At 32.3% G+C, this 24,811-nt stretch overlaps 1 protein-coding gene across 20 annotated transcripts in view; it reads right to left on the minus strand.

The window, feature by feature from the left end:
- Positions 1-24,811, minus strand: part of Mbs (Myosin binding subunit) — a 251,005-nt gene that overhangs the window by 115,407 nt on the left and 110,787 nt on the right. For 16 of the 20 annotated variants that reach the window (XR_012721281.1, XM_075303751.1, XM_075303749.1 and 13 more), the window contains 4 exons: positions 20,772-20,867; positions 20,405-20,605; positions 13,325-13,511; positions 353-1,558 (listed from right to left, as the gene is read on the minus strand). Coding sequence is in view for 19 of the 20 variants with exons in the window: in XM_075303751.1 (XP_075159866.1) it covers positions 353-1,558; positions 13,325-13,511; positions 20,405-20,605; positions 20,772-20,867 (1,690 nt within the window). In the remaining variant the exon portion in view is untranslated. The remainder of the gene's footprint in view (positions 1-352; positions 1,559-13,324; positions 13,512-20,404; positions 20,606-20,771; positions 20,868-24,811) is intronic. The other 4 variants (XM_075303761.1, XM_075303760.1, XM_075303759.1 and 1 more) reach the window with 2 other exon arrangements.

Below are 24,811 nucleotides of genomic sequence, written 5' to 3' on the forward strand. Positions count from 1 at the left end.
TCTCAGACGATCATGTTTTCTAACACAACAAATAAATGATGAACATATTTGGTTTGCATCTGAAACAGTAAGAAAAATAAAATATTCTCACTCAAACAAATTCTTGTTTTGCTGTGACCATAACTATTTTTTCTTCTATGCACAACTATGTATTGTTCTCTGCGTGTATTTATCAACAAAATAATTTTGTTTTTAATTTTGTATCCTGGTAAAAAAAACACTTGGCAATATTTGGATAATCTTATATGTGGGAAGGGAACTGGTAGGGTAGGTAGTTGGGTTGGTATTTCGTGTGAGTAGGTTTTTTGTGTTTGGTTGGGTATGTGGGGGAGGGGTTGTGGTTGGTGCATACCTTAGAACCAGCATCGAATTTTAAACGCCACGAGGGTCTACGATCAGCCGCATTTAAATTTGCACTCGAGTTGTTGCTACTACTGCTGGTGGCATTGTTCTCAATGCCACCTGTCTCACGTTCCCGCATATGTAAAGGCGAATTGGGCAATGAAGCTGAGGAGGAATCTAAACTACGGCGACTGGCATAACCCAAACCCTGTATGGGTCCCAGGTTACCAAATAACGGTGACATACTGCTATCACGATCTGTGCTACTTTCTTGGACCGCATGTGGCCCACTAGAGGTGGAGGTGTGTGTTGTGCCCATCTCGCCAGCGAATATTCCGGCACGTTTCTCATCATAACCATATCGGTTTGTTTCTTGACGTAGCTTATCGGCCAATGTCTGCGAACTGGCATTGTCAAGATCGAAAAGTGAACGCTTGTCCCGCAAGCGAACTGGGCTCTCTAATGTTGGTGTGGTAACGGATGGGGCGGTATTGGCGGTGGAGGTGGTAGCAGCTTCCAGCGGCAAGGGGCTAAAGAATGAGGCACGTATACGATCACTGGTTTGGGCCCTTTGTGCTGTGGGAGATTGAACTTTTAGTGGTACAGTCATACTAAGCGTTTCCTCATCCATCACAGGTGGTGGTTCAGTCTTTTTATTTGGTTTAATTTCATCGCCATCATCATCATTCTCTCTACCACCACTGTCGTCATCGTTACTCTCTTTCGCTGCAGTTTTCTCCCTTTGCCTATCTTTTTCATCATCGGTGATGGCAGTACTTACAGACTGGCGTTTGGGAGGTGTTATCACTATGGTCGTTTCCACATCTTCTGTAGATGTTTCGGTTTTCGTGGTCGCAATGGAAGTGGGTGAATCTCTTCGCGGTGGGGTCATTATAAATGTGGCACTCACTTCTTCTTCAGGCTCTTGCTCTTTTTCCGCTGGATAGGAGGTGGTAGTCTTTGCTGTGACCACCAGAGACGATGGCCTAGATCGATTGGCCGCTGATGGAGCTACAATTGTGAAGGATGTAATATCATCATCTTCTTCCGACGATTTTGATTTTATTTGACTTTCTTCCACTTCGGGTTTCGCTTCCTTTGGCACTTGTGAGTTCTCGGAACTATCTTTCGTTGTCGTCGTGTTCGTTGTTGCTGGTCTTAGATTTTCTGTTTCTGAGACACTATCGCTTGCCACAACATTCGCTTCAATTTCATTCTGTTAATTGATTGGTGTTGTTGTTGTTGTTGTTTTACATAAAGATATAAAAACATTGATGTGGATACGTAACCAAGGATATTTAACAACAATAATCTATTCATATTAACCCGTTTTGTTTTAAGTTCGGAGGATATTAACCAAAAAACGTGTAACAATAACTCTGTATTTCAACAAAAAAAACATTGGTCTGTGTGCCCACCCTGCGTTATATGAACAATCATATGAATCCTAAACAGGTAAGGTCTCTATATAAAAGTGTTAAGCAATGTTTTGTTAAATATTAGCTAATTATTTATTTAATAAAAATAGTAATTTATAAAATTTAAATTTTATAGTTAGAGAAAATTTCATAGAAAGTTTGTCTTTAGAAAAATATTCATACAAACTTTGTGATTAGAGAAAATCTGATAGAAATTTTGTCTTTAGAGAAAATTTCATAAATATATTGTCCTAGCGATATATGCAAGAAATGTTGTCCCTAGAAAAAAATTTTATACAAATTTTGTCTTTATATAAAATTTCATAGAAATTTGTTCTTTAGAGAAAATTTCATAGAAATTATTTCTTTAGAGAAAATTTCAATTTCATTTTTCTTTAGAGAAAATTTCATAGATTTTTTTTTTAATTTTGGAATTGAAATTTTACCCTTAGAGAAACTTTTTCTAGAACTTTTGAAAACTTCCTAGAATATTTTTCTGTAGAGAAAATTTCCCAGAAGTTTTGTCATAAGACAAAATTTCCTAAAAATTGTCATTTGAGAAAATTTTCTAGAAAGATTTGCCATTAGAGAAAATTTGCTAGGAATTTTGTCCTTGGAAAAAATTTCCTAGAAATTTTGTCCTTAGAGAAACATTTTCTAGAAATTTAAAAAATTTCATGGAAAATTTCTATGAAATTTTGTCATTAGAGAAATTTTTTTTAGAAATTCTTCCATAGAGAAAATTTTCTAGAAAATTTGTCCTTGGAGATAATTTCATAGAAAATTTGTCCTTTTACAGATAATTTCATAGAAATTTTGTGCTTAGAGAGAAATTTTGTCATTAAACGAAATTTCATAGAAATTGTATCCTTAGAGGAATATTTCCTAGAAATTTTGAACAATTTATCTTTAGAAACTTTCAAAGCAAATATGTCGTTAGAGATATTTTAATAGACTTTTTTAGAAAAAAAAATTATAGGAATTTTTCTTTAGAGAAAATTTTATAGAAATTTTTTCGTTAAAAAATTTCATCGAAATTTTATCCTTATAGAAACATTTCCTAGAAATTTTGAAAATTTCCTAGATATTTTATCCTTAGAGAAAATTTCATAGAAATTCTGTCGTTAGAGAAAATTTCATAGAAAATATGTCGTTAGAGATATTTTAATAGAAATTTTGTTCTTAGAGAAAATTTTATACAAATTTTGTCTTTATCTGATAGAAATTTTGTCTTTAGAGAAAATTTCATAAAAATATTGTCCTAGCGATAATTACAAGAAATGTTGTCCCTAGAAAAAAATTTTATAGAAATTTTGTCTTTATATAAAATTTCATAGAAAATATTTCTTTAGAGAAAATTTCAATTTAATTTTTCTTTAGAGAAAATTTCATAGATTTTTTTTTTTTTTTAATTTCGAAATCGAAATTTTACCCTTAGAGAAACTTTTTCTAGAACTTTTGAAAATTTCCTAGAATATTTGTCTTTAGAGAAAATTTCCCAGAAGTTTTGTCATAAGACAAAATTTCCTAAAAATTGCTATTTGAGAAAATTTTCTAGAAAGATTTGCCATTAGAGAAAATTTGCTAGGAATTTTGTCCTTGGAAAAAATTTCCTAGAAATTTTGTCCTTAGAGAAACATTTTCTAGAAATTTAAAAAATTTCATGGAAAATTTCTATGAAATTTTGTCATTAGAGAAAATTTTTTTAGAAATTCTTCCATAGAGAAAATTTTCTAGAAAATTTGTCCTTGGAGATAATTTCATAGAAAATTTGTCCTTTTACAGATAATTTCTTAGAAATTTTGTGCTTAGAGAGAAATTTTGTCATTAAACGAAATTTCATAGAAATTGTATCCTTAGAGGAATATTTCCTAGAAATTTTGAACAATTTATCTTTAGAAACTTTCAAAGAAAATATGTCGTTAGAGATATTTTAATAGATTTTTTTAGAAAAAAAATTATAGGAATTTTTCTTTAGAGAAAATTTTATAGAAATTTTTTCGTTAAAAAATTTCATCGAAATTTTATCCTTATAGAGACATTTCCTAGAAATTTTGAAAATTTCCTAGATATTTTATCCTTAGAGAAAATTTCATTGAAATTCTGTCGTTAGAGAAAATTTCATAGAAAATATGTCGTTAGAGATATTTTAATAGAAATTTTGTTCTTAGAGAAAAGTTTGTACAAATTTTGTCTTTAGAGAAAATTTTATAGAATTTTTTTCATTAAAAAATATCATCGAAATTTAATCCTTATAGAAACATTTCCTAGAAATTTTGAAAATTTCATAGATATTTTATCTTTAGAGAAAATTTCATAGAAATTCTGGGGTTAGAGAAAATTTCATAGAAAATATGTCGTTACAGATATTTTAATAGAAATTTTGTTCTTAGAGAACATTTTATAAAAATTGTGTCTTTAGAGAAAATTTTATAAAAATTTTGTCTTTAGAGAAAATTTTATAGAATTTTTTTCGTTTAAAAAATATCATCGAAATTTAATCCTTATAGAAACATTTCCTAGAAATTTTGAAAATTTCATATATATTTTATCTTTAGAGAAAATTTCATAGAAAATATGTCGTTAGAGATATTTTAATAGAAATTTTGTTCTTAGAGAAAATTTTATACAAATTTTGTCTTTATCTGATAGAAATTTTGTCTTTAGAGAAAATTTCATAAAAATATTGTCCTAGCGATAATTACAAGAAATGTTGTCCCTAGAAAAAAAATTTATAGAAATTTTGTCTTTATATAAAATTTCATAGAAAATATTTCTTTAGAGAAAATTTCAATTTCATTTTTCTTTAGAGAAAATTTCATAGATTTTTTTTTTTTAATTTCGAAATCGAAATTTTACCCTTAGAGAAACTTTTTCTAGAACTTTTGAAAAATTCCTAGAATATTTGTCTTTAGAGAAAATTTCCCAGAAGTTTTGTCATAAGACAAAATTTCCTAAAATTTGCTATTTGAGAAAATTTTCTAGAAAGATTTGCCATTAGAGAAAATTTTCTAGGAATTTTGTCCTTGGAAAAAAAATTCCAAGAAATTTTGTCCTTAGAGAAACATTTTCTAGAAATTTGAAAAATTTCATGGAAAATTTCTATGAAATTTCCTCATTAGAGGAAATTTTTTAGAAATTCTTCCATTAGAGAAAATTTTCTAGAAAATTTGTCCTTGGAAATAATTTCATAGAAATTTTGTTCTTTTACAGATAATTTCTTAGAAATTTTGTGCTTAGAGAGAAATTTTGTCATTAAAGGAAATTTCATAGAAATTGTATCCTTAGAGGAATATTTCCTAGAAATTTTGAACAATTTATCTTTAGAAAATTTCAAAGAAAATATGTCGTTAGAGATATTTTAAGTTCTTTTTTTTTAGAAAAAAAATTATACGAATTTTTCTTTAGAGAAAATTTTATAGAATTTTTTTCGTTAAAAAATATCATCGAAATTTAATCCTTATAGAAACATTTCCTAGAAATTTTGAAAATTTCATAGATATTCTATCTTTAGAGAAAATTTCATAGAAATTCTATCGTTAGAGAAAATTTCATAGAAAATATGTCGTTACAGATATTTTAATAGAAATTTTGTTCCTAGAGAAAATTTTATACAAATTTTGTCTTTAGAGAAAATTTTATAGAATTTTTTTCGTTAAAAAATATCATCGAAATTTAAACCTTATAATATATAATTCCTAGAAATTTTGAAAATTTCATGGAAATTTTGAAAATTTCATAGAAATTTTGAAAATTTCATAGAAATTTTGAAATTTCATAGAAATTTCGAAAACTTCATAGATATTTTATCTTTAGAGAAAATTTCATAGAAATTCTGTCGTTAGAGAAAATTTTATAGAAATTCTGTCGTTAGAGAAAATTTTATAGAAAATATGTCGTTAGAGATATTTTAATAGAAATTTTGTTCTTAGAGAAAATTTTATACAAATTTTGTCTTTAGAAAATTTTATAGAAATTTTTTCGTTAAAAAATCTCCGAAATTCATCGAAATTTTACCTTTAGAAAAACTTTTTCTACAACTCTGAAAATTTCCTAGAATATTTGTCTTTAGATAAAATTTGCTAGAAATTGCCATTAGAGAAAATATTCTAGAAAATTTTGCCATTGGAGAAAATTTTCTAGAAATTTTGTCCTTGAAAAAAATTTCCTAGAAATATTGTCTTTAGAGATAATTTCATAGAAATATTGTCCTTAGAGATAATTTCTTAGAAATTTTGTCTTTAGAGAAAATTGCCTAGAAATTTTGTGTTTAAAGATAATTTCATAGAATTTGTCATTAGATATTTTTGTTTTTGGAAAAAATATAATAGTATTTCGAAAACAATTTTTTATTATGAAATTTTGTTTTTTTTATAGAAATTTGTATGAATTTTGTACGAATTTTTTTTTTGCATAGTATTTATTTAACAAAACATTGCATTACACTCTTTAAAGATCTAAAACTATCAACAATCATGCAGGGTAATATGACTTGAACACACTCATAGATCGACACTAAGACTTAAAATCATGCAATTTTTGAATACAGAAACTATAGTCATTACGTAGAAAAATTTACAATATTACAAATACAAACTATAAATATAGATAAAATGTACCATATACAAAAACAATTCTGAATATAGCCTTGAAATAAACTAGAAATGTAGCAGACAACACCTACGCTAATAAAAAAAAAATAATATTTTTTTTTGTCATTTATTTTAAAATAATAACAGATAACTGTTGTAGATTTGAGGACTACCTATTTTGTAATATAAATAGAGCTATAGAGTATTTATCAACAGCAATTAGGATAGGAGCAGCAGAATGTTGATAAAATTTGTAACAAAAAAAAAAAAAAAATCGAAGAGCATAGAGAAAAGGTCAATATTTTGCGCTTATTTTACAGGCAGCAATGAAAATTTTGTACATCATTCTTGCTGGAAGGCGGCGCTTATGATGATGTTTATCCTGAAGATTCAAATATCTTGGATTACCAAAAACAAACTTCAAATAAAAAACAAATCGAAATTGGTCGCTGGAAATGGTCTCGACTGGTCTGTTTTGTAGTTACAATGGATGGTGATGGTAAGGATGAAGGGTGTAGTCTATAACTAGTCTTAACTATTATGCCGTTTTTAGTCGTTAAACCATCACATAAATCAAAAATCGTTATAAAAAGAAAACGACCAAAACCATTCGGGGATAGGTTTTCTTGTACAATTAAAGGGGCCTGGTGTTGGTGATTTTGTTACACGTGTTGGTGTCTGTGTGTTCTAGAGATATGGGGGATATCATATATACGATAATTAATTAAATCATCCATTCATTCCAACAAATCTAAAATTCTGTGACGGAAAGGAAAACATTTTTTTTTTTCGATCTTAATCTAAAAAATTGGAAATATTAACAAGGAGGTGGTGTGTGTTTGGTTATTTTATATTAAAATTATTAATAATAACTCATATTTACAAATTAAAATCATTAATATATATTTAAAAATTATTAACAAAAACCCACAAAAAAAAAACAAATTAAAATATACCGCTTCCCAAAGCATGGTGAAGATGAATTTGAAAATTTCGAACTGTGCTATACTCTATCGAGTAAAACATCTCATTTTCATAGAAACATGAAATGATTTATTTCAAGACATAATGATGACTTCGATGGACGATCTCAACGATGAAGAAATGTGTGATAATGTTTATAAGATATTGATTTTTTTTGCTTATGTTAATGAAGATCGGCTCCACAATATAGTTTTCTCCGTGGGAAAATGCCAATTCATAATCTGCATTTGAAATCCACAACATAAAAGCCTACTGAAGTAAGGTCCCAATGAGGATATGAAATAATACTCCAAATATGTATTTAGTATACACGTTGATAAGGCCGGGTTGACCCTAAAGACACTTTCTCGCAGGTGGTCATATGACTACACAGACCTATCCAGTAAAAATCTATCATTACCAAATAATTTTCGTGGTAACATAGATAACCACTGGTAAGCATATTTTGTCCTTAAAGAAAATTTCATAGAAATTTTGTCCTTAGAGAAAATTTATCCTTAGAGAAAATTTCATAGAAATTTTTTTCTTAGAGAAAATTTCATAGAAATTTTGTCGAGCGGAAATTTCATAGAAATTTTGTCGAGAGGAAATTTGATAGTTACAAAAAATATTTAAGAAATATTGTCATTGCAGAATATTTTATAAAAATTTTGTCATAGAAATTTTATTGAGAGGAAATTCCATAGTTACAGAATATTTTTTAGAAATATTGTCGTTACAGAAAATTTTATAGAAATTTTGTCGTTCGCTCAATGAGATTATGCTCAAGGTTCATAAAAATATCGAATGTCACGACGACGGCAAAAATAGAGATTGTAATCGGAATCAAAATGTGACGTGTTCGACTTTAAGACTTTTTCAAAATTTGGAATTTTAAGATTATTTTGTTTTAATTTTTGTGATTCACATTATATCTGTATATAAAGGGTGATACGGTCAAAATTTGGTCAATATAAACTTGACGTATTTCTTTCAATTTTGCATTTAAAAAACCTGAACACCCCTCATTTTGAAGGTGTGTGTGTGTGTGTAGAATGTTGCTCCTATTTTGATTTTGGAATTCACTCTTCAGATGTCAAAATGCCGTCCAAGCAAGAAGAGCAGCGTATCAAAATTTTGCTCGCGCATCGCGAAAATCCGAGCTACTCGCACGCAAAGCTGGCAAAATCGTTAAAAGTTGCCAAATCAACCGTTACAAATGTAATTAAAGTGTATGGGAAACGTTTGTCGACAGCCAGGAAGTCTGGATCGGGGGGAAATCGAAAACAGGAAGCCGCTGAGACGACAAAGAGAGTTGCCGGTAGTTTCAAGCGAAACCCTAACCTCTCTCTCCGAGATGCCGCAAATAAGCTGGGTGTTTCGTCTACAACAGTGTATCGAGCCAAAAAACGAGCCGGACTATCGACTTACAAGAAGGTAGTGACTCCAAATCGCGATGATAAACAAAATACGACGGCCAAAGCGCGATCCCGGAGGCTGTACACGACGATGCTGACGAAGTTTGACTGCGTGGTAATGGACGACGAAGCCTACGTCAAAGCCGACTACAAGCAGCTTCCAGGACAGGAGTTTTATACGGCAAAAGGAAGGGGAAAGGTAGCAGATATTTTCAAGCACATAAAACTGTCAAAGTTCGCAAAGAAATATCTGGTTTGGCAAGCCATCTGTACCTGTGGCTTGAAAAGCAGCATTTTCACAGCTTCCGGGACTGTCAACCAAGAAATTTACGTGAAAGAGTGTTTGAATAAACGTCTGCTGCCTTTCCTGAAGAAACACGGTTGTTCCGTACTGTTTTGGCCGGATTTGGCATCTTGCCATTACGGTAAAAAGGCCATGGAGTGGTACGCCGCCAACAACGTGCAGGTGGTTCCCAAGGACAAGAACCCTCCCAACATGCCAGAGCTCCGCCCAATTGAGAAATACTGGGCTATTGTCAAGCGGAACCTAAAGCAGACCAAAAAACTGCTAAGGACGAGCAGCAGTTCAAGCAAACTGGTTTTCTGCGGCGAAGAAGGTGGACAAGGTGGCTGTACAAAATCTGATGGCAGGTGTCAAACGTGAGGCCCGGCAATTCGGATTTGGAAGCGAAAGCCTAACTGAATATTTTTCCTGAATTTTATACTAATTAAACTTGAAAAAGAAATTTAATTCGATTTTTTAAATAAACGATTTCACTGATTTACACGCATTTTCCCTTGACCAAATTTTGACCGTATCACCCTTTACACCAAAAAAAAAGTGAACCCACCTTGGAAGAAAATGTAGGTTTAGTTTAGAAAATTTTAACTAAAATAGTTTTCTAATTGCAACATGTTACAATTTTTTTTTTTCAAATTGAAGAAAATTTTTTACAAATAATTAATTTTTCTTCTGTTGTTTAAGAAAATTTCATAACAGGTTGGCTGATAAGTCCCCGGTCTAACACATCGATGGCGTCGCTAGTATTAAATTCATATTATTTTTATATAATACCAACCTTCAAATGATTCGTGTCAAAATTTGACGACTGTAAGTGAATAAGTTTGTGAGATAGGGCGTGTTTTGTGAAGCAACTTTTGTTATTGTGAAAAAAATGGAAAAAAAGGAATTTCGTATTTTGATAAAATACTGTTTTCCGAAGGGAAAAAATACGGTGGAAGCAAAAATTTGGCTTGATAATGAGTTTCCGGACTCTGCCCCAGGGAAATCAACAATAATTGATTGGTATGCAAAATTCAAGCGTGGTGAAATGAGCACGGAGGACGGTGAACGCAGTGCACGCCCGAAAGAGGTGGTTACCGACGAAAACATCAAAAAAATCCACAAAATGATTTTGAATGACCGTAAAATGAAATTGATCGAGATAGCAGATGCTTTAAAGATATCAAAGGAACGTGTTGGTCATATCATTCACCAATATTTGGATATGCCGAAGCTCTGTGCAAAATGGGTGCCGCGCGAGCTCACATTTGACCAAAAACAACAACGTGTTGATGATTCTGAGCGGTGTTTACAGCTGTTAACTCGTAATACAACCGAGTTTTTCCATCGATATGTGACAAAGGATGAAACATGGCTCCATCACTACACTCCTGAGTCCAATTGACAGCCGGCTGAGTGGACAGCGACCGGTGAACCGTCTCCGAAGCGTGGAAAGACTCAAAAGTCCGCTGGCAAAGTAATGGCCTCTGTTTTTTGGGATGCGCATGGAATAATTTTTATCGATTATCTTGAGAAGGGAAAAACCATCAACAGTGACTATTATATGGCGTTATTGGAGCGTTTGAAGGTCGAAATCGCGGCAAAACGGCCCCATATGAAGAAGAAAAAAGTGTTGTTCCACCAAGACAGCGCACCGTGCCACAAGTCATTGAGAACGATGGCAAAAATTCATGAATTGGGCTTCGAATTGCTTCCCCACCCACCGTATTCTCCAGATCTGGTCGCCAGCGACTTTTTCTTGTTCTCAGACCTCAAAAGGATGCTCACAGGGAAAAAATTTGGCTGCAATGAAGAGGTGATCGCCGAAACTGAGGCCTATTTTGAGGCAAAACCGAAGGAGTACTACCAAAATGGTATCAAAAAATTGGAAGGTCGTTATAATCGTTGTATCGCTCTTGAAGGGAACTATGTTGAATAATAAAAACGAATTTTGACAAAAAAATGTGTTTTTCTTCGTTAGACCGGGGACTTATCAGCCAACCTGTTATGTTGAAAGAAAAAAATTGATTTAAAAGTTGTTACAATGTCATTAGCGCTGTACGAAGTTCGAGACAGGTACATTTTTAGTAAAATTTACTCATTTGAGAGACTTACACGCAAAAAAATAATTCTTTCCTCCCAAACGAAATTTTTGACAAACAAAGTTCGTTTCTCATTTGCTTTTCGCTGTAAGGAAGTGTATTTGGAAGAAAAGTATATACATTTTGTGATAAACGTTTATTCTTTTCCAGGATATAAAAACAATTTCATAAAGACAAACTCAAAAAAAACATTGTTTTCTTGCTAATTGCATTTTCCCTCACATCTTTCTCACATCCACGAGTTTTTTTAGTTCTTAACACCTTTTTGCTGTAATACCAACAATGTAGAAGAAATTATACGATTTTATAAATTTTTTAATTTTTTTTACCTTTCGCCTGGTCGGAGAATCGAACCGCGGATCATGCACTTTGTAAGCCAACACACTAACCACTGAGCTATGTACCTGTTATGATCATCAATAGATAAATATCCATTTAAGTTATATTTATATAGCATAGCTTGCGGCGCCCACGAACCGAATAAACAAAGTTTATTTAACACAAACAAACATTTAGTTTGGCACCGTGGAGCAGTGGTTGCTACGTCCGACTTGCATGCCAAGGGTCGTGGGTTCGATCCCTGCCTCGACCAAAGTTTTTTTTTGTTTTTTTTTTGCATATATTCCAGATATGTTCGGAAGATTTCGAAAAAATGTTCAATATTACATTGTAGTATATTAAATTTTGAACTGTAAAATGTGTCTTATTAAAGACCAAAATTCAGAAAAAACAGTGTTTGATATAAACGAAATGGACTGTGTTGTTGTTTCAAAAATAACTTGTTTTATTGAAAAAATAAAAATTTTGTAACAAACGAATTTTTTTGGTGATAAAAGTTTAAATTTTTCGAAGCAATTCAAAAAACTCTAACAACAGAAAAACGTTTTCGGTACACGTTTTCCAAACGTTTTTTTTTTCTTTGCGTGTATGAACTCAATTTAAGCAAACTTCTACTATTTTAGGAAAATATGAACTATTTTATTTTTTAGTAAAATTGTACACTATATTTGTATACAACTTTTTTCTTATTTTTAGTTCAAGTCATTAAAGTTAGCAAAAAATTATTCAAATAAGGAACATTTACTCATATTGTGCAAACTTTAACTAAAATCAAGTAATCTTCATGAACTAAAATAAAGTTCAGTTGGCATTAGAGCCCCTTTTTTCTGGGTGTATGTCAATCGATTTCCCACAGGTTACAAATCCCGATAAAAAGTTGCATTTGTACGAAGATTTATACGAAAATTTTAAGGAAAATTTCTCATATCATTTGTGTGGTCCCGAAAGATAAACTTTGGGCCAGTAAGAAAAGCGTCGCCAAAAAAGTAGTGAAAATGTTCTTTTTGGATCCGGAAGTGGTGCAAAATTGACGCAGAAGCAATAAATTTCCAAATTCAGACTCGACTTCCAGTAGAAATTATGATATGTTTCAAGTCAAAAACGTCTTTAAAACAAAGTGTTGAAAAACAAGTCCTTTATTTGAATGATTTTTCGTTTTGTAGTCAAGATGCAAAAAAGACAACAAATTTAAAGACATTTTCGTTAATTTTAAACAATTTTTCTGAATTATTAAAGTCAAGTTGACCTTAGCCCAAAAAATGTTTCTTTGATGTTACGATACCCATTGTTAAGTCAAATCACTTAATTATAAGTACAACACGACTTCATTGAAAAGTTTAACGACTTTTGTACAAGGAACAAAACTTTATATTACAGAAATGCGTCTTCTATGCTAAGCAAAATTTCCATTCGTATTTTAAGGACATGAAATCTTTGGCCTCACGACAATATTTTTTCAGTGTGTATAGTTAAAATAAAAAACATCTTTGGGAGGACATTTTGTGGAGTTCTTTTAAAGTTGTGCCTTTAGAAGAACTTCCAAAAATTTTTTGCTGGGTTATTATAGTTTTTTTCATTTTTTTACTTTGCCTTTATATTTTTCTTTTTGGAGTATTATTTCATAAAGTCCTGGATTGGAAATACCTTTATTTGCATGAAACCAATTTTCATGACGTAGTGACAAATCACGTTTCAATGAGAACAATGTTCGATGGAATGAATAAATGATTTTTCTTTAAAAAAAAATTTAAAATTTGAGAACAATGTTCAATGGAATGAATGAATGATTTTTCTTTATAAAAAAATTTAAATTCCATATCTTAATGAGAAATAAAAATATTCAAATCAAACATTGAAAAATACTTACGCTGCTACTGTTGTTATTGTTGTTGTTGTTATTCATGGTGGAATTCTTCTTTTTCACCAATTCCTCGGCACTCTTGATTTCATCCAAGGTTACACCTTGTGTAGAACGTCTCGTTTCACGAACACGTTTAGCATGTGCCTTACGTTGTGTTTCACTTTCTTCGTCACGCACCGGTGGCACAAAGGACCTATTAAATTAATATGGGGGGGAAAATGCATTAGTTTTCCTTTGCAGCATAAACCATGTACTGTTATGAGGAATTAATTTATTAATAATATTTAACAAAAGAATTGAAATCATGCTTAAATCAAAGAAAGTTACCAACTTTTAGGGTTTCTGTTCGCTCGCAAAAAAGCTTTATTCTAAAATTCATCATATATGAGTTCATACTTTTAGGCGGCCAAACAATTGTATTTATATACAGATTTTATATTGACATGTTTTTCTTGTGCAGTGAATAATTCATACCAAATAAAACGTATATGATTGAGTAAACCACCATACACGCTTGAAAAATGTAATAGCCTAGGTTAGGCCAAGCAGACCTTTAGTCGATGAAAGTGAATTATTCAAAATTCACACTCACGAATATAATAAGCAAGGCCTGCCTCTGATAATTTTTAGACATTTTTTTTTGAGACAAAAATTTTTATTTGCAAGAAAAAGTTATACTAATATTGTATTAGATACATGAACTCCACTAAGGCATAGATCACATCCATAATTTTAACGGAGTTCGGGACCAAAGTTTAAAAATATGTTAAGTTACGGAAGGAATGGGAGATAAAAAGATAAAACACAAATTATAAGTAACAAGTAAGGAAAGTCTAAAGTCGGGCGGGGCCGACTATATTATACCCTGCACCACTTTGTAGATCTAAATTTTCGATACCATATCACATCCGTCAAATGTGTTGGGGGCTACATATAAAGGTTTGTCCCAAATACATACATTTAAATATCACTCGATCTGAACAGAATTTGATAGGCTTCTACAAAATCTATAGACTCAAAATTTAAGTCGGAACACAATGTTAGTAAAAAAATATGGGAAACATTTAAATCTGAAGCAATTTTAAGGAAACTACGCAAAAGCTAATTTATGATTTATCGCTCGATATATATGTATTAGAAGTTTAGGAAAATTAGAGTCATTTTTACAACTTTTCGACTGAGCAGTGGCGATTTTACAAGGAAAATGTTGGTATTTTGACCATTTTTGTCAAAATCAGAAACATATATATGGAAGCTATATCTAAATCTTAACCGATTTCAAACAAATTTGGCTCGCATAGCTACAATGCTAATTCTACTTCCTGTGCAGAATTTCAACTAAATCGGAGTTAAAAATTGGCCTCTGTGGTCATATGAGTGTAAATCATGCGAAAGCTATATATGGGAGATATATCTAAATCTGAACCGATTTCAACCAAATTTGTCTCGCATAGCTACAATGCTAATTCTACTCCCTGTGCAAAATTTCAACTAAATCGTAGCAAAAAATTGGCATCTGTGGTCATATGAGTGTAAATCAGGCGAAAGCAATATATGGGAGCTATATCTAAATCTGAACCGATTTCAACCAAATTTGGCACACATAGCTACAATGCTAATTCTACTCCTTGTGCATAATTTCAACTAAATTGGAGTTAAAAATTGGCATCTGTGGTCATATGAGTGTAAATCGGGCGAAAGCTATATATGGGAGATATATCTAAATCTGAACCGATTTCAACCAAATTTGGCACGCATAGCTACAATGCTAATTCTACTCCCTGTGCAAAATTTCAACTAAATCGGAGCAAAAAATTGGCATCTGTGGTCATATGAGTGTAAATCGGGCGAAAGCTATATATGGGAGCTATATCTAAATCTGAACCGATTTCAACCATATTTGGCACGCATAGCTACAATGCTAATTCTACTCCCTGTGCAAAATTTCAATTAAATCGGAGTAAAAGATTGGACACTGTGGTCATATGAGTGTAAATCGGGCGAACGATATATATGGGAGCTATATCTAAATCTGAACCGACTTCAATAAAATTTGGCACGCTTGACTACACTACCAATTGTACTCCTAGTGCACAATTTCAACCGAATTGAGGTTAAACTCTGGCTTCTAGGACCGTATTAGTCTATATCGGGCGAAAGATATATATATGGGAGCTATATCTACATCTGAACCGATTTCAATAAAATTTGGCACACTTGACTATAGTACTAATTGTTCTTCTTGGGCAAAATTTTAAGCAAATTAGGGTAAAACTCTGGCTTCTGGGGCCATATAAGTCTATATCGGGCGAAATATATATATGGGAGCTATATCTAAATCTGAACCGATTTCTTCCAAAATCAATATGGTTCTATTCTGCGCCAAAACACATACTTGTGCCAAATTTGAAGTCGATTGGACTAAAACTGCGACTTAGACTTTGATTACAAAAATGTGTTCACGGACAGACGGACATGTCTATATCGACTCAGGAGCCCACCCTGAGCATTTTTGCCAAAGACACCATGTGTCTATCTCGTATCCTTCTGGGTGTTGCAAACATATGCACTAACTTATAATACCCTATTCCACAGTGTGGCGCAGGGTATAAAAATAATCATTAATTTAAGTGCACATAAGTACTCATGAGTATAAATATCCATGAATGAAAGTATTCATAAGCATAAATAGCCATGAGTACATGTATTCATGAGTATAACTATTCATGAGCATAGGTCCAGAGGCATGTAATTTCCTCAAGCTCATATCAATATTGATTTCTTGAAATTTTAGTCACACGCACGATTTTAATCAAGCTCAGTCATCCATCGGTCTCAAGAACTAAAATACGCAAACAATTCTAATCATCAGCACCGAGCCACCGCGGTACATTGGCTAGCGTGCCATGGGTTCAATCCCTGTTTCGACCGAACATCAAAACATTCTGGTGACATTTCTGTTTTTATACCCTCCATCATAGGATGGGGGTATATTAACTTTGTCATTCCGTTTGTAACACATCGAAATATTGCTCTAAGACCCCATAAAGTATATATATTCTGGGTCGTGGTGAAATTCTGAGTCGATCTAAGCATGTCCGTCCGTCCGTCCGTCCGTCTGTTGAAATCACGCTAACTTCCGAACGAAACAAGCTATCGACTTGAAACTTGGCACAAGTAGTTGTTATCGATGTAGGTCGGATGGTATTGAAAATGTGCCATATCGGTCCACGGTTTTACGTATAGCCGCCATATAAAGGGACCCTCAGATTTGGCTTGTGGAGCCTCTAACAGAAGCATATTTCATCCGATCCGGCTGAAATTTGGTACATGGTGTTGGTATATGGTCTCTAACAACCATGCAAAAATTGGTCCACATCGGTCCATAATTATATATAGCCCCCATATAAACCGATCCCCAGATTTGGCTTGCGGAGCCTAAAAGAGAAGCAAATTTCATCCGATCCGGCTGAAATTTGGTACATGGTGTTGGTATATGGTTTCTAACAACCATGCAAAAATTGGTCCACATCGGTCCATAATTATATATAGCCCCCATATAAACCGATCCCCGATTTGGCTTGCGGAGCCTCAAAGAGAAGACAATTTCATCCGATCCGGCTGAAATTTGGTACATGATGTTGGTATATGGTCTCTAACAACCATGCAAAAATTGGTCCATATCGGTCCGTAATTATATATAGCCCCCATATAAACCGATCCCCAGATTTTGCTTGTGGAGCCTCTAAGAGAAGCATATTTCATCCGATCCGGCTGAAATTTGGTACATGGTGTTGGTATATGGACTCTAACAATCATGCAAAAATTGGTCCACATCGGTACATAATTATATATAGCCCCCATATAAACCGATCCCCAGATTTGGCTTGCGGAGCCTCAAAGAGAAGCAAATTTCATCCGATCCGGCTGAAATTTGGTACATGATGTTGGTATATAGTCTCTAACAACCATGCAAAAATTGGTCCATATCGGTCCTTAATTATATATAGCCCCCATATAAACCGATCACAGATTTGGCTTGTGGAGCCTCTAAGAGAAGCATATTTCATCCGATCCGGCTGAAATTTGGTACATGGTGTTGGTATATGGTCTCTAACAATCATGCAAAAATTGGTCCACATCGGTCCATAATTATATATAGCCCCCATATAAAACATTCTCCAGATTTGACCTCCGGAGCCTCTTGGAGGAGCAAAATTCATCCGATCCGGTTCAAATTAGGAACGTGGTGTTAGTATATGGTCGCTAACAACCATACCAAAATTGGTCCAATCACACAAAAATTGGTCCATATCGGTTCATAATCATGGTTGCCACTAGAGCCAAAATAATCTACCAAAATTTTATTTCTATAGAAAATTTTTTCAAAATTTTATTTCTAGAGAAAATTTTGTTAAAATTTTATTCGGTTCATAATAAAATTTTTATCATTGTCAAAATTTTGTTTCTATACAAAATTTTGTCAAAATTTTATTTCTATAGAAAATTTTGTTCAAATTTTGTTCGGTTCATAATCATGGTTGCCACTCGAGCCAAAAATAATCTACAAAGACTTTATTTCTATAGAAAATTTTGTCAAAAGTTTATTTCTGTAGAAAATTTTGTTAAAATTTTATTTCTGTAGAAATTTTTGTCAAAATTTTCTTTCTATAGAAAATTTTGTCAAAATTTTTATTTCTATAGAAAATTTTGTGAAAATTTTATTTCTATAGACAATTTTGTTAAATTTTTATTTCTGTAGAAAATTTTGTCAAAATTTTATGTCTACTTTGTCAAACTGAATTATATACGTATTGGATCGATCTTTTTTGATTTAATATATACCACGTATGGACTTACATACAATTTAGAAGATGGTGTTAGGAGGTTTTAAGATACCTTGCCATCGGCAAGCGTTACCGCAACATAAGTAATTCGATTGTGGATGGCAGTGTTTAGATGAAGTTTCTACGCAATCCATAATGGAGGGTACATAAGCTTCGGCCTGGCCGAACTTACGGCCGTATATACTTGTTCTAAAGTGGTTTCACCGTAACGTGAAATGTCATTCGGAATCGGCTTAAAATTCATTCACATGTGTGTGTGCGAATGACTTCTTCCCATTGTAAGTTTGTGCGAATAAAAGTCAATTTATGAATTTTAAATGTTCCCACAAAAACATATTTATTGTCTTCAATTACGAAATTAATGGATCCAATTAATTTTCAATTGAAATGTCTTCAAGCACAGAAATGATAGTATCAATTAAAAAAATTAATTGAAAGTCAATAAAAAAAATTAATTCATCCAATTAAAAAAATAATTGATACTATTCAATTTTGTTTTAAATATAAAAATTTTTTGAATTAATTAAATTTCTAAAAGAATATTTTTTAAAACTCAATTTAAGACTTTAAGTAGAATAATTTGCTTGAATTTTTTTTTCTGTATTGTTCGCTCGTGCCTGTGTGGGAGTACGATTCCTTGAGAGCGCATATTCAACTGTAAATATCGTGCGTAAGTGTGCCAATGAAAAATTTTCCGTCGTGATTGTGCGTAAGGGTGAGTGAAATTTGACTCACAGGCACCACTCTAATATAACTACGAATTATAAATAAATACTCATTGACATAGTCTTAGTGTCCATAAATACTCATGAGTATAAGTGTCCATACACATTCGTATTACCTTTGAGACAATAATAGGTTCTAGCATAGCCATCAAAGAAGTCTTTAGTACAACGAAATTTTCTGTGTATATAAGTCGTTGGTTAAGAAAGTTTGTAAGTTCCAAATTATGGTATGTGACAACTAATAGAGAGCATAGGTGTTTATTGCATGCATTGAGATGCATGCAATTACTTCTGATATGTTCGCACTGGGCTAATAGTATTGATTAAGGAATTCGTCGGCACAATCAAAGCAACAATCATTTTTAGGTGATATGCGATATAGAACATCACGTTAGGCTTATTTTCTAAAACCGTATCCAGTAATTCAAAAGTCGTCATTTCGATTTTATCAAATTGTAGAAAAATCGACATTTCGAGTGTTTAACTTTTGAAAAACTGGTCTTCAACTTTTGCTTAACTTTTGATGAGTTTTTTTTTAGTTCATTAAAAGATCTTCAAATTTTTAGTCGTAGGCCAACAAATTTAATAGATTAAAAGACTAAAGAAATTTGTCAACTTTACTCGTGCTCATAACATGGTTATAGAATTCGTTCTCATAAAATGCCGCTAATAAAAAGTGAAAAAAAATCGGCCTCGACTTTTCGATTTTCTTGACAAAAAAGTATAGGACTCGTAGAGTAGATTTTATAATTTTGCATACCTAAAAGAGAAAAGTTTGGTACTCATTTGGTCCAATAATCACCTTTTGTGATTATATTCTAACTCATGTGATTATATCCTAATTCATATATCCTAATTCATAGGTTTTAATACTGCTATAATAATATTTATAAAAATGTTACTCTAATACTCATTCAGTATAAGTATTCATACATGGATACACTCAAATTTATACTCATTTTATTCACAAGTATAACTTTGACACTCATAAGTGAATTTAATGAAGATGAGTACACATGACAAAGAGTATTTTATTCACAAGTATAACTTTATATATTATATCACTCATAAGTGATTTTAAGTAAGATGAGTACACATGGCAAAGAGTATGGCAATAGCCGAGCACTAATACTCATTCATATGCTTAAGTTCATATGAGCCTGAGTACATATGGGGAGTTTACTCAATTTTATTTATTTTTATATATTTGTTATTTGTAGCTGCTTGTAAAAGAATATGTTTATAAGTTGTTAATTTACAATTAAATATTATTATTTAAGAGGGCCATATTAATAATTCTAGTTGTTAAAAAGTATTTGGAAGCCTTTAAATTTTAGTCGATATAATTAAAGCGAGTAGAAGCCATAACAAAATGAAGCCAATATTATTTGCATCATACAAAAGGGCCGTGTACTATAAATGGATTAGGACATTAGGATTTCTTGTTTGCCTATGACGACGAACAAATAATATAACAAACAACATCAAAATAATTTAGATTCCAAGATAATTACTTGAAGAAATTTTTAATCATATTTCCAGTTGTTTGTTTGGATTTAGCAGAATCGGTAGTTGCATTAGAAGAACCATTACTGCTGTTATTGTTGGTCTGAATATTTGATTTATTGATGTTGTTATTATTATTGTTTGTAGTAGAATCATTTTTATCCTTATTCTGAGAGGAATTTTGTGCCACTTGTTGTGGTGGTTGTGTACTAGAAAAATAAAATAAAGTGCTTGAAGAACTTCAAATTAAGAGAAATTCAAAAAAAAAACTTGAAAACAATGCAAAATTAGACTAAACTCCAATTTCAGATAGATAGAACTGGACATTTGAAGTGAATACAGGAAATTAAGTTTCTAAATTCCTTAAATAAATACCTCCGAATTGGTGTGGTGACAGCAGCAGGAGATGATGTTGTTGTATTTGAGTAAGCAGGAGTTGATGAAACCGCAGGTGTAACCGGTGGCGATTTCCTAAAGATAAAAGAAAACATTTCGATATTAGTCAAGCTAGAAGAAAAATAATTTCAACTTTCCTAGAAACATTTATAAACATATTTAAAAAAAAATAATAATAAGCAGACTACAGTAATTAAATAATTACAAAAACTGTAAATAGATTAAGCAATGGATCAAATACAATGTCTGATATATAAACAAAAAATATATATACAATACAAGGCAGGATAATACAAGCTGCAATAACAAAGTAGTACAAAGGGATCAGAGAAATTATTTAATAATAATTAGGATTATTATGTGATTGTATAGAGTATGTACAGTGACCGTCAAAATAAAGTGTACAAAGGGTTTGTTTTTATAAAGAGTTTTGCAATGTTGAATTTTTCATTTTTGATTTTTAAGTTTAAGTGAAAATTTAGAGACTGTAAAGCAGTCTCTAAATGAGATCGTAGATACAGAGGTTGAAATAAAAAAATATTTCTGAATCAAATTGGTATGTACAATTTATTTTGACGCTCACTGTATTTGATAATCATGAAAAATTTACTTTTTGTGCAATTCTATTTTACATACTTAATTCATGAAAATCATGAAACTCTCAGGAAGGGCCTCTAAATCCCATTATTATTTTTTTTTTAGTTCATGGAAATTATTATGTATTAGTTAAAATTTCCATAATATGACAAAGGTTCCTTCACTTTAATTATTGACTATTTACATTAGCTATGTGAGCTTAAACAAGTATATACAGCACTAAGTTCGGCCGGGCCGAATCTTAAATACCCACCACCATGAACCAAATATTAGGGTTTCCTTTGAAATTTCAGGAGAGCTTGAGGACACTTCCCGAAGATAAATTTAAAGATTTCACCTATGAGGACTATATCAGATTCTGGATTTATAAGAACCATTTTTGTTTGAGTTTTAGAGGAATCAACATCTCTTGTAAGTGTGCAAGAAAATTATAAAATAACGTCTTGATTTGAAATCTTAAATCTGTAGAAGTAAAATCTGGAAATTTTACATTGAGTTTCAAGCAATTTTCATGATCAGTGCGCCTTCTACACCCTCAAGAAGTGAAGTCGGTCTATATGGAGGCATTACCAAATGGACCGATAAAAACTTAATCCGATACACGTTTTTGTGAGCCTAAAATATCCAATTTCAGGTAAATTGGATATTTATGGTCATAAAATACCTCTAGATTTCCAATTTCAGGCAAATAGGATAAAAACTTCGGATTCTAGAAGCCCAAGAAGTAAAATCGGGAAATCGGTCTATATGGGGGCTATACCAAAATATGGACCGATACTCACCATTTTCGGCACACCTCTTTATGGTCCTAAAATACCTCTAGATTTCCAATTTCAGACAAATTGGATAAAAACTGCGGTTTCTATAAGCCCAAGACCCCAAATCGGGAGTTCGTTTTATATGGGGACCATACCAAAACATGGACCGATACTCACAAGTTTTGGCACACGTATTTGTGGTCCTACAATACCTCTAGATTTCCAATTTCAGATAAATTGAATAAAACTGCGGTTTCTATAAGCCCAAGAAGTAAAATCGGGAGATTGGTCTATATGGGGGCTATACCAAAACATGGACCGATACTCACCATTTTTGGCACACCTCTTTATGGTCATAAAATACCTCTAGATTTCAAATTTCAGGCAAATTGGATAAAAACTACGATTTCTATAAGCCCAAGACCCCAAATCGGGAGGTCGGTTTATATGGGGACTATATCAAAACCTGGACCGATATAGACCATCTTCGAACTTAACCTGCCTGCAGACAAAAGACAACTTTGTGCAAAATTTCAGCACGATTGCTTCATTATTGAAGACTGCAGCGTGATTACAACAGACAGACAGACAGACAGACAGACAGACAGACAGACAGACGGACAGACGGACATCGTTATATCGTCTTAGAATTTCTCCCTGATCAAGAATATATATACTTTATATAGTCGGAAATCGATATTTCGATGTGTTACACACGGAATGACAAACTTATTATACCCCCGTCACCATTCTATGGTGGTGGGTATAAAAAAGAAAAAAAAGTTATACCCAAATGAAGTATACAAATTTTCTAAATTTTCTAAAATTTTAAACTTTACCAAAAATGTGTAATTTTGAACTTCGTATGACATCAAGGACATTTTTATAAATTCTAACTAAATTTTTTCAAGAAAAAAATTTTTGTTAAATTTTTGTTGTTGTTGGTTAGGTAGGCGGTAGCCCGATGTATCAGGCTAACTTAAACTATTCAGTTCATTCTGATACCACATTGGTGAACTTCTCTCTTGTATATGTTAACAGGTTGGCTGATAAGTCCCCGGTCTTACACATAGATGGCGTCGCTAGTATTAAATGCATTTTATTTTTATATAGTACCAACCTTCAAATGATTCGTGTCAAAATTTGACGTCTGTAAGTCAATTAGTTTGTGATATAGAGCGTCTTTTGTGAAACAACTTTTGTTATTGTGAAAAAAAAAAATAAAAAAAAAACAATTTCGTGTTTTGATAAAATACTGTTTTCTGAAGGGAAAAAATACGGTGGAAGCAAAAACTTGGATTGATAATGAGTTTCCGGACTCTGCCCTAGGGAAATCAACAATTGATTGGTATGCAAACCGAGGAAAACATCAAAAAAATCCACAAAATGATTTTGAATGACCGTAAAATAAAGTTGATCGAGATAGCAGATGCCTTAAAGATATCAAAGGAACGTGACGGTGATATCATTCATCAATATTTGGATATGCGGAAGCTATGTGCCAAATGGGCGCCGCGCGAGCTCACATTTGACCAAAAACAACAACGTGTTGATGATTCTGAGCGGTGTTTGCAGCTGCAAACTCGTAATACACCCGAGTTTTTCCGTCGATATGTGACAATGAATGAAACATTCATTGTCACATATCACTACACTCCTGAGTCGACAGTCGGCTGATTGGACAGCGACCGGTGAACCGTCTCCGAAGCGTGGAAAGACTCAAAAGTCCGCTGGCAAAGTAATGGCCTTTGTTTTGAAATAATTTTTTTCCATTATCTTGAGAAGGGAAAAACTATCAACAGTGACTATAATATGGTGTTATTGGAGCGTTTGAAGGTCGAAATCGCGGCAAAACGGCCCCATATGAAGAAGAAAAAAGTGTTGTTCCACCAAGACAACGCACCGTGCCACAAGTCATTGAGAACGATGGTAAAAATTCATGAATTGGGCTTCGAATTGCTTCCCCATCCACCGTATTCTCCAGATCTGATCCCCTGCGACTTTTTCTTGTTCTCAGACCTCAAAAGGATGGTCGCAAGGAAAAAAATTTGGCTGCAATGATGAGGTAATCGACGAAACTGAGGCCTATTTTGAGGCAAAACCGAAGGAGTACTACCCAAATGGTATCAAAAAATTGGAAGGTCGTTATAATCGTGGTATCGATCTTGAAGGGAACTATGTTGAATAATAAAAATCTGTTATATAGTGTAGTTAAATTTTTGAAAAAAAAAACAAATATTTCCCCTGATCGGCTCACTTTTTTCTTGAATCTAAGTGGCTCCAAAATTTGTTTATGTTCCTACATAAAACAACCGGTTACAATAAGCATGGTATATTTTACAAATGACTGATGGCGGCAAAAATCAAGGAATCTCAGAAAATGTTAATGGTCACTATGAAGATGTTAAAATTATTTTTGCAAAGAAAAAATATCACCAAAATATTTCCAATTAAAAAGTTGATTGAAGTTAAAAACTTTTTCAATTAATAAATTAATTGAAACAATTAACTTTTCAATCAAAATAGAAACATTAAGTTAATTAAGTCAATGATTGCAAAATTTTTACATTTTTAATTAGAAAATTAATTGATACAATAGTTACGTTTTCAATGAAGAAAAAAAAACAAGAAAAGTCTTAAGCCGGGCGGGGCCGACTATATTAT

Source organism: Haematobia irritans, chromosome 4 (genome assembly GCF_050003625.1).
Source record: "Haematobia irritans isolate KBUSLIRL chromosome 4, ASM5000362v1, whole genome shotgun sequence".
In the NCBI taxonomy this organism is placed as follows: domain Eukaryota; kingdom Metazoa; phylum Arthropoda; class Insecta; order Diptera; family Muscidae; genus Haematobia; species Haematobia irritans.